At 45.8% G+C, this 15,074-nt stretch overlaps 1 protein-coding gene across 7 annotated transcripts in view; it reads left to right on the forward strand.

Moving 5' to 3' along the window:
* The window catches only part of ZNF827 (zinc finger protein 827), a 189,356-nt gene that overhangs the window by 58,646 nt on the left and 115,636 nt on the right, over positions 1 to 15,074 (forward strand). For all 7 annotated transcript variants that reach the window (XM_051820031.3, XM_051820032.3, XM_051820028.3 and 4 more), the window contains exon 5: positions 13,834 to 14,067. In XM_051820031.3, the coding sequence (XP_051675991.1) occupies positions 13,834 to 14,067 (234 nt within the window). The remainder of the gene's footprint in view (positions 1 to 13,833; positions 14,068 to 15,074) is intronic.

Below are 15,074 nucleotides of genomic sequence, written 5' to 3' on the forward strand. Positions count from 1 at the left end.
TAGTTTTTTTCATAGTGTGCATTTTCCAGGAATTTTTTGAAGTGCCCCCTTCCGTGATTGTGAAATAAGATCCCTTCGCCCAGCCTTCCTCTGTCCTTCAGACGGGGTCTCCGCTTCACGTTCCTGGGTCCTCCATGAAGAACGTCATTTCCTAGGCGAGTATGGGGCAACCCCAGCTGCTGGCTTCCTGGGCTGATGGAAAGGTGACTTCTGCAGATCTCACTCAGGCTTTTCTACCCTGGGGTGAGACCTTGAAGGGCCTCAGCCCTGTGGGTTTGCGTTGAGCTTTCCTGGAGGCTGGAAGACCAGTACAGGTCAGGGCAAGTGATCCAGTGGTCATGTGACTGGGGGTGTTGTGGAGGGGGGGTGGACCATGCATAGCTGAAGTTCTGGTGATTCTGTGTAGTCGCCTGCAGCCAGCGGCGGTTCTTAACCCGGCCTACACAGTACACTTTACCTGGGGAGTTTTTTTTTACAAATGCCAGGGCCCTGAAATTATGATTTAATTGGCCTGGAGTATACTCTGGACATTGATATTTTCTTTTAAAATTCTCAAAAGTCTAAGGTGCAGCCAGGACTAAGGGCCATGGGTGTGGAATATAAACTTGGTACCTGGTACTATTTTCTTCAGTATAGCTATGGGTTGTTGTTTTGCTTTTTTTGTTTGTTTGTTTGGAGCACACTTCTCTTCCCACGCTTTCTATCCCAGACCACGGAAAAGGACAAGGTAGTCTGAGCTGGGCCTGAGGCATTTCCCCATAGGTCAAGGTTGACCCAAAGGAGAAGCACGGGTGAGTCATGTTTTTCGAGCCTCGTGTGTTTCCTCGTGGGGCCTCATGACAAGAGAATTTCATGGCAGTTAGGAAGTCTCAGGAATCAATGTGGAGCATCAGGCAGCTGGGAGTCTCGTTGGAAGTCTGATTCAAAGATGCCCGTGACAGCCGCACCTCCCTCTGCTTTTTTGCAAACTGCACTTTTCAAGATACAAAATTTAATTCTAACTCTCCAAATTATAAGCAAGCAGTTGATGGAAACTTGGCACCTCACTTGTTGGCTGGGAATATCTTTTTGTCCCTGGTTTTTCCAAAATAAAAGATATAAGTCATTTCAACTATTTTTAATTTGGAAACTGGCGAAACTTTTTGTACTGTCTCCCACATTACATTAATTTCATAAAATTGAGACCAAAATAATTTTAACTAGGAGAGATGGACTTTTTAAAGCAACGATTTACTTTTAGCTTCTCAGAGACAGTTTGTGAACAAATGGATACACGTTTCTGACTGATGAGTAGCTCAGCTGTCCGATAGCCATAGTTTCCATGCATACATGAAGGGGCATTGGTTAATGGGTTTCTGTCATAACTTACAAGTGTCCATAGTCCTTCATTCTGCAACTTCCATATGTTTCAGATAATTTTATTTATTTATTTATTTATTTTCAAAGATTTTATTTATTGATTTGAGAGGTAGAATTACAGACAGAGAGGGAGAGACAGAGAAAAAGGTCTTCTATCTACTGGTTCACTTCCCAAATGACTGCAACAGCTGGGGTTGGGCCTATTTGAAGCCAGGAGCCAGGAGCATCTTCTGGATCTCCCATGTGAGTGCAGGGGCCCAAGCACTTGGGCCATCTTCCACTGCTCTCCTAGGCCATTTGTAGGTAGCTGGATTGGAAGTGAAGCACCCAAGACATGAACTGGCACACACATGGGATGCTGGCACTGCAGAGGCTTAACCTACTATGCCAAGCACCAGCTCCCAGATAATTTTATACATCTGTAAGTTACAATACAAGAGTACCTCAAAAAGTTCAAGGAAAACAGAATTAAGAGGTAGGTTTATTTTGGCACTAAACACTTTGGAAACCCATTAAAATGAAGGCTCTTAAATGTTCAGTGGGTATTATGAAAAAATATACAAGGATTTCACATTTTTTGCAACATAACAAACTTACCTTTTCATTTCATTTTTCTACAAACTTTCTAGAGTGGCCCTGTACAGCAGGTGCATACGTGGCAGCTTCCCTGTCTTGTTTTACTCCTGTTTGGGCTGCTGGAGAAGGAGGGGCCAGGGGATGCCTGCTGACCCAAGTCATCCCGCATGCCTGGCGGCTCCGATTGTCTTTTTTTTTTTTTTTTTTTTTTTTTGACAGGCAGAGTGGACAGTGAGAGAGAGAGACAGAGAGAAAGGTCTTCCTTTTGCCGTTGGTTCACCCTCTAATGGCCGCCGCGGCCGGCGCACTGCGGCCAGTGCACCGTGCTGATCCGGTGGCAACAGCCAGGTACTTATCCTGGTCTCCCATGGGGTGCAGGGCCCAAGTACTTGGGCCATCCTCCACGGCACTCCCTGGCCACAGCAGAGAGCTGGCCTGGAAGAGGGGCAACCGGGACAGAATCCGGCGCCCCGACACCGGGACTAGAACCCTGTGTGCCGGCGCCGCAAGGCAGAGGATTAGCCTAGTGAGCTGCGGCACCGGCCTCTGATTGTCTTTCTGTACAGCGTCCTAACACGTGTGCCTCCTTCCACGTTCAGTGCCATCCTTGTGCCAGTCGTGCCCGAGGCTTAAGTGACAGCAGCCAGGGCCTGTCCTGCTCCCCACGCGCAGGCGTACTTTTGCCACTCAGTTTATTTTTGAGGACCTCCCTTTGCATCCTCACTTTGGTTCTGGTCGGCCCCGTTTTGCCTTTCTCTCTGCTGGGCACTCGGGACTCATGTGACTGAAATTCCTCGCGTGAGCAGCTGCATGGAGCGTTGTACAGGAGGCAGCCTGAATGCCCTTTGGAAATCCTGCATTTTATTGAAACGTGGTGATTCATAACGAGAGGGAGAGTGTGACCCTTTCCTGTCTGTTGAGACTCGTGACTCAGTGAACCAGGAATGGGGCTGTCATGGAAGGGAGCAGGTGGGATTAAAAGCACATGGGGCCTGGAGTTACGCACACAGGTGTTGGCATGGAAGAAGACTTGGCCGTCCATACTAGTTGCATTTTATTTTTCCTTACGCAGTGCTTTGCTCTGTGCCTTTTGAGTCCTTTGATCCTCATAACCACTCTAGGTAGGTGGTATTACTAATCCCGTTTTACAGAGGAAGAGATAATAAACAGAGAGTTTAAGAATTGTGCCCAAGGCCGGCGCCGCGGCTCACTAGGCTAATCCTCTGCCTTGCGGCGCCGGCACACCGGGTTCTAGTCCCGGTCGGGGCGCCGGATTCTGTCCCGGTTGCCCCTCTTCCAGGCAAGCTCTTTGCTATGGCCAGGGAGTGCAGTGGAGGATGGCCCAAGTACTTGGGCCCTGCACCCCATGGGAGACCAGGATAAATACCTGGCTCCTGCCATCGGATCGGCGCGGTGCACCGGCCGCAGCGCGCCGCTCGTGGCGGCCATTGGAGGGTGAACCAAGGGCAAAGGAAGACCTTTCTCTCTGTCTCTCTTCTCTCTCACTGTCCACTCTGCCTGTCAAAAAAAAAAAAAAAAAAAAAAAAAAAAAAAGAATTGTGCCCAAGCTCACACAGCCAAGAAGTGGTAGAGCTGAGATTCTCATCTGGGCAGTATGGTTCCAGTACTCCCATCCTCATGCCATCTCCACCTCACATCACAGGACCAAGAAGCAGCCAGACAGGCCGTTGGCTATGTTCTTTGTGAATGTTGTAGAGTTGGCCTGCATCCCCAGCATGGGCCAGTCTGAAGGTCGTATGACAGACATCTTTAGAAGCCGTATGAGAACTTCTGGTCTTCTCAGGAATTAGTACAAATAGAGGAGTAACAGGGAGGCCAGCTTACGTGTTGGTAGAGCTTTGTAGTGTACTGTGCATTTCGGCTATCATGTAACAAGCATATGGGTGGAGAAACCAAGATTTGGGGTAAGAAACGGTAAGAATCACAACTGGTCTCCACTTCGCCTTTTTCTTGCTGTGCTAGATACAGTGCTCCAAGTTACAGAATGGCCACTGGAATGATTTTATGTATTTATTTATTTATTTATTTAAAAGACAGACACAGACAGATTTTTCATCCACTGGTTCACTCCCTAAATGCCCACAACAGCCAGGAATGGGCCAGGCCAAAATTAAGAGCCAAGAGCTCCATGTGGATCTCCCTGGTAGGCTGCATGGGTTCAGATACTTGGGCCATCACCAAGGAGCTGGAAGCTGGAGTTGAGAGAGGAGCCGGGACTTGAACCCTAGCACTTCCATATGGGATGCGGGTGTCCCAAGCTGCATCCTAAGCACCAGGCCGATCCCCAGAATAATTTTTTCTCTTGGGAGACCCATGGGTGAAATTAATCAGAGTCTATTGTTTCTGTAAAACCAAAGCCAGGTCATTCTCTTCCCAAAAGCATCTCTTCTCCCATTCACTGCTGCTGTTGTTACTGTTACTGCTTCTACTAGTGCTGTTATTATTAGAGCTGTAATTAATCAGGAGTGTTTGCAGTGAGCCAGGCGCTATGCCAGCTGCTTCCTAGGAGTTCTCATTTAACCCTCGCCGTGGCCCTGGAGGGTCACTAACCTGGACCTATTTCCGAGATGAGATAGCTGAGGCTCAGAGGTCTCAGCTGCAAGAGACAGAACGAAGGCTCTGCTCTAACTGCAAAGGCTTGGCTCACGCCCACCTAATTAGCTATCACCTAATTTTTTTTTCTCAGTTGTGTGCACTGTCTTTTGACCTCCGTCTGCCTCACTGCTTATTTTCCTTGGCTTCCAACCATGGCATCATTTCTAACACATGTGCTTTCAGACACGAGTCTGCTTCAAGTTTTGGGTCTTCAGAATGCATCTCAGAGCCATTCCTTCACGTGCAGCCTGCAGTCTGCTGCTAGCTGACTTGTTCCTCTGGCCCCCTCCCGCCTGCCTTTTCCATCCTAGCTCCTCACCATCCAAGCATTTCTTGAGGGACTCTTCCCCCAGCGCCTCTGGTATCAGGTTATGCCCCTGCCAGGCTGACCATTTTCCGCTGAGCAACCATCTCCTCACTGCTCTCAAGCACAGTGCTGCCACCCTCACCTTTCTCTGTCTCCTCACCTCCTGTTGTCCCAGGGGTCTCGGCATCTGGACCGTGGAGCTCCGCAGACATCTCCCTCCCCTCGGGATGCAAAGGGATGACCACTCGGGGGAGACTCTTTATGGCCATTTCATGGTCTGTCACCACCCAGAGTTGGTCAGACTCTCCCGGTGAGCCATGGTGACAACAGTCATTTGCACACTGATCTATAAACCAGAAAGCCAGCCATATTAATTTGGCATGACAAGTGTAACTGGCAAGAGGAGCTGTCATCTGGGGCAGGTGGTCACTGACTTCCTGGAAAAGAACTGGAAACAGATTTCTCCAGTCTTTAGGTTTTCTTTCTTCCGGTCTCCATGCAAACCATTCCATTGCAACTCATACATCCCCTTCCCTGGGTGCGTTAATAGTGGGAATTTAGCATGCAGCTTTCTTTTCACATTGGCTGAGGGCTTGATGGGTTTTGCAGGACTTGTCCTTCTGCTTTTGACACGGGAAATAGCCTGTCTGTGAAGCGGATTACTTGCGCTCATTATGTGTGGGTTTTAGTTCATGGAGAAAAGCCTCCTTTATTTACTGTCAAGTTCTTGAGGCACTGCTTGCTGCTGTTACCCTTGACCTTCTGCAGAGGTGATCCCCTCTCCCTGTGTCTGTGCTCCGGCCGTCACTGGGGACCTGTGTGGTCATGGTTTGGGTACATGGGTCCTGAAGTGTGGCCAGGGATTAGCTCAGGTGGGGGTTTCGTATTTCTCAGGTGAGAAAGATGAGATGGCCACAGTTGCACTAAACACTAATTATAAAACGATTTAAGGCAAATTAAAGGGCAAGATTTTAAAATATTTAGCTAATATTTTAAATATTCCACTTAAATATAAGATACTTAACATTTATAACATTTAAAAGTAATACTCATCAGTAATTACTTAATTAAATCTTGGCCTCTCATGATTTCAGAAGGCAGTTTCTTTTTCTCACCCAAAGTACATCAAATGGTGAAACATCCCAAGGCCCCTATGAACCTGTTAGTACATCCTAACGTGCTCCTTACGAAGGGGCTGGTGGGTACAGCAGCGTCAGCCTGTAGGCTGGAGAGACGGGCCCTACTCCAGTTTCAGCATTAAGGAGCCCCCTGGGTTTTCTTATTGTAAAATAAGGGAGTAGGAAACAGTAACAGTTTTCATTTTCTTTGTTCTTTAAACACTGAATTCATTTTTTTGAAACAAAATCTTCATCACAAATTCAATACATGTAACATATATTTTAGTGTAATTTTTCTATTTATTTACTTTTAAAAAAAGATTTATTGATTTATTTGAAAATCAGAGTTAGAGAGAGAGGGAGAGACAGAGATCTTCCCTTCACTGATTCCATTCACTGGTTCACTCCCTAGGTGGCTGCAATGGCCAGGGCTGGGTCAGGCTGAAGCCAGGAGCCAGGAACCTCAACTGGGTCTCCCACCTGGGTGGCAGGGGCCCAAACATGATGCTTTTTCCAAGCCATTAGCAGGGAGCTGGGACGGAAGTGGAGCAGCCGGATCACCAACCGTTGCCTGTATGGAATGCTGGCATCACAGGTGGTGACTTTACTCGCTGTGGCACAATGCCAGCCCTATAGTCTTTTTTTATTATTATTTTGTAAGAAGTTTATTAATACATTAGATTCTTGAGGTCACAATAAATAGCAAAGATGTGTTTTTAATAGAACTTTGTTTTTTTTAAATTCACACTGATTACATTTATTTGTTTAAAAAGGCATGCAATTAGAGGAAAAATTGTTATTTGATAAACATCATTGGGACACTCTGATGTTATGGAGTCTGGTCTTTATGGCAGTGTTATCATTTAGTGTACAGTATTTCTAAATTTATTTTGCTAATTGCAGTTCCAGGAACTACTGTTGCTCACAGAGAAGTTGTGGCAAATGGGAACAGATTTTTAGCAAGTCGTCTTGTAATCTCAGGATCCCTTTAATTTATTCAGATTCTTGAAAGAAGAGGATAATAATATAAAATTTCTGCTTCGAAATTGACAGCATTTAGCAACTGTCCTCATTCCATATAACAAATGGCAGACCAGAAGCATCCAAAACTTAGACCAAGCCCTAAAGCCATCTATAATTCTGGATCAACTACTTGGTTATGACTCAGTTAGCTGTTAGAAAGTGGGCACATGTGTTTAATCTCTCTGGATTTCAGAGTTGCCAACTGGGGATAATATTAGGACCTACCTCAAAGGGTCATTGTAAGCATGAGATAAACTAATCCAGGTAAACACTTGGTATTTCCTGGCTGGTGCTGTGGGCTCAGGAAATGATAGATCCAGATACTTCTGTGTATGCACAAGTGCCTGTCTGTCTGTCAGCTACAGCTGGACGCTCTACCCAAGCAGATACACTTGCACTGCCCTGGCATTGAATTTAAGGCAGTTATGCCCAGGAGACAGTTGGCACTGTCTGCAGCAATTTTTTGTTTTGTTTTGTTTTCACAACTGGGAGGAGCTGCTGGCATCTGGGAAGTAAAGACCAGGGATGCAGCGAAACATCCTACAGTGTGCAAGACTGCAAACTACCCGGTCAGAACGGTGCCGGTGTTGAAGTTGAAGTCCTGACTTAGGGCATACGTACAGACCCTCAGTTATTCTACAACGGTCCAGTTTTACACGGACACACATGCACAGGCCTGAGTGGACTGTCCATGCGAAGGCAAACACTTGTTCTCTTAAAGACATATCGCTAGAACTGGACCCCTCCTATGACAGCAGAACTGAGCTAACTTAGCAAACTAAGTTAACGCACTATGGTCTCCGGTGAGCTGACATTTTATATGTAACAAGTGAGGATGCATATTTAACAGTCAATTTTAATTTAATTCGAGCATAATTTTAAAAACTTGAAATTTGAAACAAACATTTGTTGGAACCCCAGCAGCCTAGACTAGGGTTCCTTGGAACGCTATTTGAAAACCGTTGGTATGTGGTCCCTTCCAGGTCCAGGAGCCTGGCTCTGGTTTAGGGTAAAGTCGTAAATAAAATTCTCAGTGGCCTTGTTTTTCATGGGGGCAGTTCAGCACTCATAAAATTGCCAGACTCCAAACTGAAAGAGAGCTCTGTCTGCTCATTAATCTCACGGAAAGGTGTCATTTTCCTTCACCCGGGGGAGCCAGCAGAACAGAAGCATTCGTGTTGCAGTCTGATCTTTTCCTCTCATTCCTGTAGTCACATCTGCCCGCGATTCCCTCCTCCAGGGAGGCATCCCTTCCTCACAGGCGGCCCCTTCCTTCCCTTCTCTGTCTCCTTAGCAGTGTTTAGTTCACTTCGCGTCGTTGGCTTTCCAGCCACAGCCCACGGTTGAGTTGCTTAAGTCAGTGTCCTTCTGAAAGGTGCCAGGGGCTCCTTGGGAGACACGGAAGGACGTGGACGCATTTTCAGCTGGGAGCTCCGGAGGCCAGCATCTCTGTGCATTAGTGCTGTGTCTGGGGGAGGGCGGGTGTCCGTCTGTTAACTTCTTAGGGCCTCAGTTTCCCCTCCTGTAAGGTGAGGGTGGCAATAAACCCATTTGGTCTGATGAAATGAAGGCTCCAGTCCCCGAGCAACTATTGCAATGTGTTGTTCAAACCAATGATGGTCTTCAGGGAAGTTTGTCTCCTTAGAAGCAATCTCCTCGTGAGGCCATGACCCCCTGCCAGAAGAAGGTTTTCCAGCTCACTAATAGTACCTGTCTAGGAGAACTGGAAAACTGGAATCATTTTATCCCAGTGGCTTTCCCATTCCTTTTCCACATTCACCTGAATCTTGAATCCTTTTTTAAAATCCTCAGAAAAGCCAACCTGTTTCCTTTAAACAGCACCCCAACTCCATCAAGTATATGTACTCATGGATATGCATTATTCATAATCAGAGTGCTCAGCCCCCACAGGGCTTGGAACAACAGCCTTTTGACTGGTGGGCCTTCCTCACTGCCTTAGGATGTGCAGTGTCTGGAAGCTTCAAGGTACACCAGCAGCCGAGAAGGCAGGTGCTGTGCAGGAACTCTGTGAGTTGGGTTCCATATGTGCACACAGCTTTTTGTGTTAGTGGTAGGGATAAAGCGGAGACTGCAGTGAGTCACAGGCTGCTGCTCCTCTTTTAGCAGTTTCCCCAACGAAAAAGAAAACAACTTTAATTCCACCTTTGTCTGTACATGTGGGCTTTTCCTTAACTAGAATAATTACGAAGATGGCAATTATTCAGTCATATTAATTACAAAATACAGCCTTTATATACTATCTGCTCTGTAAATATTTCTGGTAATGGAAAAGAAGGTTAGCCTTCATAATTTTTTATTGTTACATGTTCTATTTAAATCCAGCTGTTTGGGAAATTAAAACTTGGGCAAGTGTTTCCCGCGTGTTTTTCTATTATGTCATTAGCTGTATTTACATTTTCTCAGCACATTATAGTTTTATGGCGTTCTTGATATTGTCAGAATGAAAACCAGGTATGTAGTGCCTCGCAAACTTATAATCTAGCAACATACAGCTTGCCTACTGCCTTTTTTTTTTGAAGTGTCATATTGAGGTTCTGTTAAACACAGGCTGTGCTAACAATGCTAAGTACCTTTTTCTCCATAAGTCGGCTGTAAGTTTGTATTCTGACTAATGCTCCCAGAGACCCCTTTTATGTTCAGAGAGCACCTGCTTAACAGTTACCCACTCTAGAAGCTGGGGTTTGCTCCTGGAATCTGAATGGTTTCTTACATCTTTAATAGCTTCACCTTAGCATTTTCAAATAAGATACAGCACCGAAGCATTGTAAAAACATATAACCGTTCACTTCGGATTTTTCTTTCCCACAGAGTCAAAGTCACAGACTTAATAAATACACATCATTTAATTACTCTATCCTGTCTGAGCAGAGATTCTCTCGTGAAAAGATTATACACAGGGCTCTGGAAGAAGGGCATAGGGAGAGCAGTACAGACTCCCAGGAACTGGGTGAAAGGTACGAAGGGTTGAGACGTGTGCAAGGTGCAATCGTCTGAGGGCCGCCTTCCCTGGCAGAGGCTGCAAGTGCATATTAGAAGACTGTGGTAGAGACCATCATTGTTCCATTGGGTTCACATTCCCATGGCATTGTCCTCAAGGAGCTAGGTTTTAAGCCTTTCCTCTCCTGTGTCCTCCGTAGTGCTAGAGGTCAAGTAAGCTAACTCTGGGCTAGACAACTTTATCTCGAGTTTCATCCCCAATCCTGTGATTAGACCTGGGAAAGCACCTCTGTTGCTTTGGGTGGGATGTTTGTGGTTTTTGTGGATCACAGGTAATAAAATGGAACACTAGGAGATGTCACCGATTTGGAGTCGGTGCACTTTATTCGGTGAATAGATGTGTAGATTGAACACCAACCATGTGGCAGGCACTGTTCTAGACACCCCAGACACAGCTGTGTAAAAACAAAGATCACTGGCTTTGTGGAACCTGCCCTGGAGTTGAACGAACAGACCATGAATAGTTCATACAATAAGCTTTAAAACTATGTAGTATATGATTAGTCTGCTGGGGTAACAGAATACCAGAGGCTGGGTGGCTTCACCCACAGCAGTCTGTTTCTCACATTTGGAGGCTGGAAGCCCAGATCAAGGTGTCAGCAGATTTGGTTTCTCCTGAGGCCCCTCTTCCCAGCTTACAGATAGATGGCTGCCTTTTCACTGTGCCCGCACATGGCCTTTCGGCAGTGTGTGAACATCCTGCTCTCTCTCTCTTTCTCTCCCTCTCTCTTTCTCTCCCTCTCTCTTTTCCTCCTTCCCTCCTTCCTTATAAGGAACCAGTAACATTATGGCTCCATCTTGTTTTTCCTTAATTTCTTCTTCAGAGTCCCAAACACAGGTATATTCACTTTGGAAGTTGGAGGCTTCCACGTGGGAATGCCAGGGAACACAGTGCAGTAGTACATATTTTTTCCCCTTCAGAAGTAGGGAGAAAAGTCACAGCAGGATAAGTGAGACTGCACGTATTATTAGGGGTAGGAGCCACAGTTTTGAGCAGAAGGGGCAGGGTAGGTCTCACTGAGCAGGTGGTATTTGAGTGAAGACTTGAAAGTCAAATTCCATTCAAATTTCATTACAACCCAGGGACTGGAAGGGGAGGAGCAGTGTGGTGGAAACCAATAATGGGTAAGGGCCCGTGGATCTAGATTCTGAACCAAGCCTTGCATCTTTCTTTCTTTTCTAGCTTTTAATTAATTAATTTGAAAGTGTTATAAAGAGGGAGAGAGAGAGAGAGAGAGAGAGAGAGCTCTTTCATTCATTGGTTCACTCTCCCAAACAGCTGCAACAGCCAGAGCTGGGCCTGGCTGAAACCAGGAACTTCATCTGGGTCTCCAACATGGGAGGCAGGGGCTCAAGACTTGGGCCATCTTCTGCTGCTTTCTCAGGCCCATTAACTGGAAGATGGATTGAAAGTGGAACAGCTGGGACACGAACCGGCAGCCTCCATATGGGTTGCTGGCATTGCAGGTGGCAGCTTTACCCACGGTGCTACAATACCCACCCCTCCCCAGCCCGTCTTTTTGGTAGTTGAAGTTCCAAATGTTATTTTAGCCTTCTGGGTTCCAGTTTTCAAATACAAAAATACTTGAGAAAGTTCATGGAGGGGCCGGTGCTGTGGCATAGTGGGCTGAGCCTGTCCCTGTGGTGCTGGCCTCCCATATAGGCACTGGTTATAGTCCTGGCTGCTCCTCTTTCGATACAGCTCTCTGCTGTGGCCTGGGAAAGCAGTGGGGGATGGCCCAAGTGCTTGGGCCCTGCACCCACATGGGAGACCCAGAAGAAACTCTTGACTCCTGGCTTGGGATCGGCCCAGCTCCAGCCGTTGTGGCCATTTGGGGAGTGAACCACCAGATGGAAGACCTTTCTCTCTGTCTCCCTCTCTGTCTGTAACTGTACCTCTCAAATAAATAAATAAAATCTTTAAAAAAAAAGTTTTTGGAAAATGGAATTAAAAGGTAAATTTGTTGTGATGCAAAAAGATTTTGAAATCCCTGAGTAGTTTTTTTCCTGTAATATACATTTTCTGTGGACTTTTGAAGACCTTTGTGTGCTGGGTTTTAAAATTCTTTTACACCAAAATAAACCCATCTTTTAATTTCATTTTCCACGAACTTTTTAAAGTCCTCTCTTGTGCTGGCCTGTGTGAATTTGTGATGCCAAAGCATGCATTCTTGGAGAGGCATGAGGTAGACAAAAACACCTTGTGCTTGGGGGACTTTGTTCATCTTTTTGTTTTTAATAATGGAAGGCATTTAAGGCTCATTCTAGTTAAGTGTTGTTAAGAATTCTATGTAGGGGCCAGTGCCGTGGCTCAATAGGCTAATCCTCCGCCTGCAGTGCCAGTACCCCGGGTTCTAGTCCTGGTCAGGGTTCTAGTCCTGGTCAGGGTTCTAGTCCCGGTCAGAGCACCGGATTCTGTCCCAGTTGCTCCTCTTCCAGTCCAGCTCTCTGCTGTGGCCCGGGAGGGCAGTGGAGGATGGCCCAAGTGCTTGGGCCCTGCACCCGCATGGGAGACCAGGAGAAGCACCTGGCTCCTGGCTTCAGATCAGCTCGGTGTGCCGGCCGCAGTGCACCGGCCGCAGTGGCCATTGGTGGGTGAACCAGCAGAAAAGGAAGACCTTTCTCTCTGTCTCTTTCTCTCACTGTCTAACTCTGCCTGTCAAAAAATAAAAATAAAAAATAAAAAAATAAATTAAAGAATTCTATGTAGGATGAGATCCTCTTTCCCAAAAGACAAACACCCAATACGACAGACCTAAAGTTTCTACCATGTGGACCTGTAAGGGAAGCAAAAGGCCCGTGAATGTCAGAGGTGGCAGGAAGAGGGTGCTGGTGTCTTCCTTCTTGGCCTTAGGCTGGGCGCGGTGGAGCCTAGCCGCAGAATCCATCCCATAATAGGCAGCTCTGCCCTGACCACATACTCCCCACCAACTAACCATGCTAAAAATGGAAAAAGGACATTAGTGGAAAAACTGGTGAACAAAATCTGAATAAAATCTGGAGTTTAGATAATGGTAATCTGAATTTCTTAGTTCTGACAAATGTCCTGTGGTTGTGAGAGATGTTAACCTTTAGAGAATGCTGGGTGAAAGATATGTGGGAACTCTTTGGACCATCTCTGCAACTTCTCCATAAATCTAAAATTATTCTAAAGTGCAAATTTCTTTAAAAACAAAAATCCCATTTCGGACTTGGTGGTGACTTGGGCTCATGGATCTGGGTTTATGTGCTACGACAAGAAATCCAGTTAGGAGTAGAGTACCTGTCCCACTGTGAGTGGGTCAGCAGTGTCAACTGATGATAGGGCGGGAGTGGAATCTCGGTTTTGGACTTTTCTCTTTGGCAAATTCTCCGTCCTCACCTTCCCCCCTCACCCCAGGGTTTTGCTTGGGCTTCGCCTCTGACTCGTGTTTTTATTCCCTTACGTAAAGCTGGGTAGTTGCCCAAAAGCCCTATGCTGAGATCGAGTTAGGTGGGGAGAGTGCCAGGAAGTCAGGGAGGCAGCAGCATATCCAAGAAAGAAGACATTGAGTTAAAAAAAAAAAAACAAAGAGAAACAGCCAAACGCTTTGCAGAGGCAGCACCTTTTCAAACAGGAGAGCCCTGAAAGCTTCCGAAGCCCACGCTCGTCACCAGTCCCACACTCACAGAGTCCATTGTCTGTTCTGTGCCCAGGGCCCAGCCTGTTTGATCAGGTTGTGGTCCCTCTGGCTATTGGCACAATGTGATGGTGCATTCCATACTTCATTAAGTATGGGGCAGCGCTGAGGGGGCGTGGCCTCTTGCATATATATAATCCCTTTTTTCTTTTGACAGCTGCAAATCAGAAGGAGCCCCTGAATCTTAATTTTAAAGTGAAAGAGGAGCCCAAGGAAGAGGAGGCCCTAAGCACGACCTTGCCCCGGTCCAGCTATGTGTTCAGCCCGGAGCCTGAAGCGGCCGCCCCAAACATCTCTGAGGACGCGCTGAAGGCCCAGGAGGGCAAGGGGAGCGTGCTCCGGCGGGATATGTCCGTGAAAGCCGCATCCGAACTGCTCATGAAGCTCTCAGGTACTGGCCTTTTCTAGAATGTTCACATTCTGACCATGTCACTGGTAAGCCAATTGGACTGCATGCTGCATGGTCTCACAGTGTCTCATTATTATGGGAAATTCAAGGAATGATCCATTTACTCAGCTTAAATCCTTGTGTTGTGTGTATGAGTTCGTGTGTGTCTACCAGCTGTGTACCTGTCTTATTATTAAATACAGCCTTCTTTTCTTGAATATTACTGAAAATTGTTGGAAAACACCACTGCTTTCTAAGATGATGTGGGTCTTCATAATATCAAAGCTCTTTTCCTAATTGATCAAGATTTCAATATTTTTCCGATAGAGGACTTTGCACTTTTTGTGTATTTATTTTATGTTCTTTAAAAACAATCAAAAATAGTTTTCTTAACTTCATAAGCAGATGAAATGGCTCTGGAAGTAATTACCAATGGAGTAGCCATAAGAGATTTTATGGATAGAGAATTTCATAATGGAATATTACAATAATTAACCAGTTCCTAAGATGAGTGAGTAGTTCTTTACTAGGATCTAAATGTGATACCTATTAAATGCAGGGAAAATGGGCTATAATTTGATATGCATGCATTTTGAATTGTTTTCCACCCTGTCTCCTCTCTGTCTCATTCCCTCAGCAAGAGGTCAAATTTAGCATGTCTTTTAAGGTATGGCTTTTAGGAAAGAAAATTTATGTCAATCTTAATACTTGTCAAATCATATCCCATCTTCATTTCATAAAAATATGATTTTTAGAAAGTATATTTAAAATGCGAATATGAATCCAAAGCTGTTTTTAGTTTGGAACTTGCTGTGCCTGGAGGATGAAAGCAAGAAATGTAGTGGAGAGACTGCTCCGTGATCTGTGTTTCTGGTTGACCAGTAGTTCGGAAAGTAAGACATTAACAGTGATTTACCCAGAGTCATTATAGTAGAACAGTTGAAATTCCTGTATTTGCCAGTTGGTGGGGTTAAGAATACTTTTCTTTGATGTTAATTCAAAACATACTG

This window comes from Oryctolagus cuniculus, chromosome 8 (genome assembly GCF_051225735.1).
Source record: "Oryctolagus cuniculus isolate XC-2025 breed Fujian yellow rabbit chromosome 8, ASM5122573v1, whole genome shotgun sequence".
NCBI classification, from domain to species: domain Eukaryota; kingdom Metazoa; phylum Chordata; class Mammalia; order Lagomorpha; family Leporidae; genus Oryctolagus; species Oryctolagus cuniculus.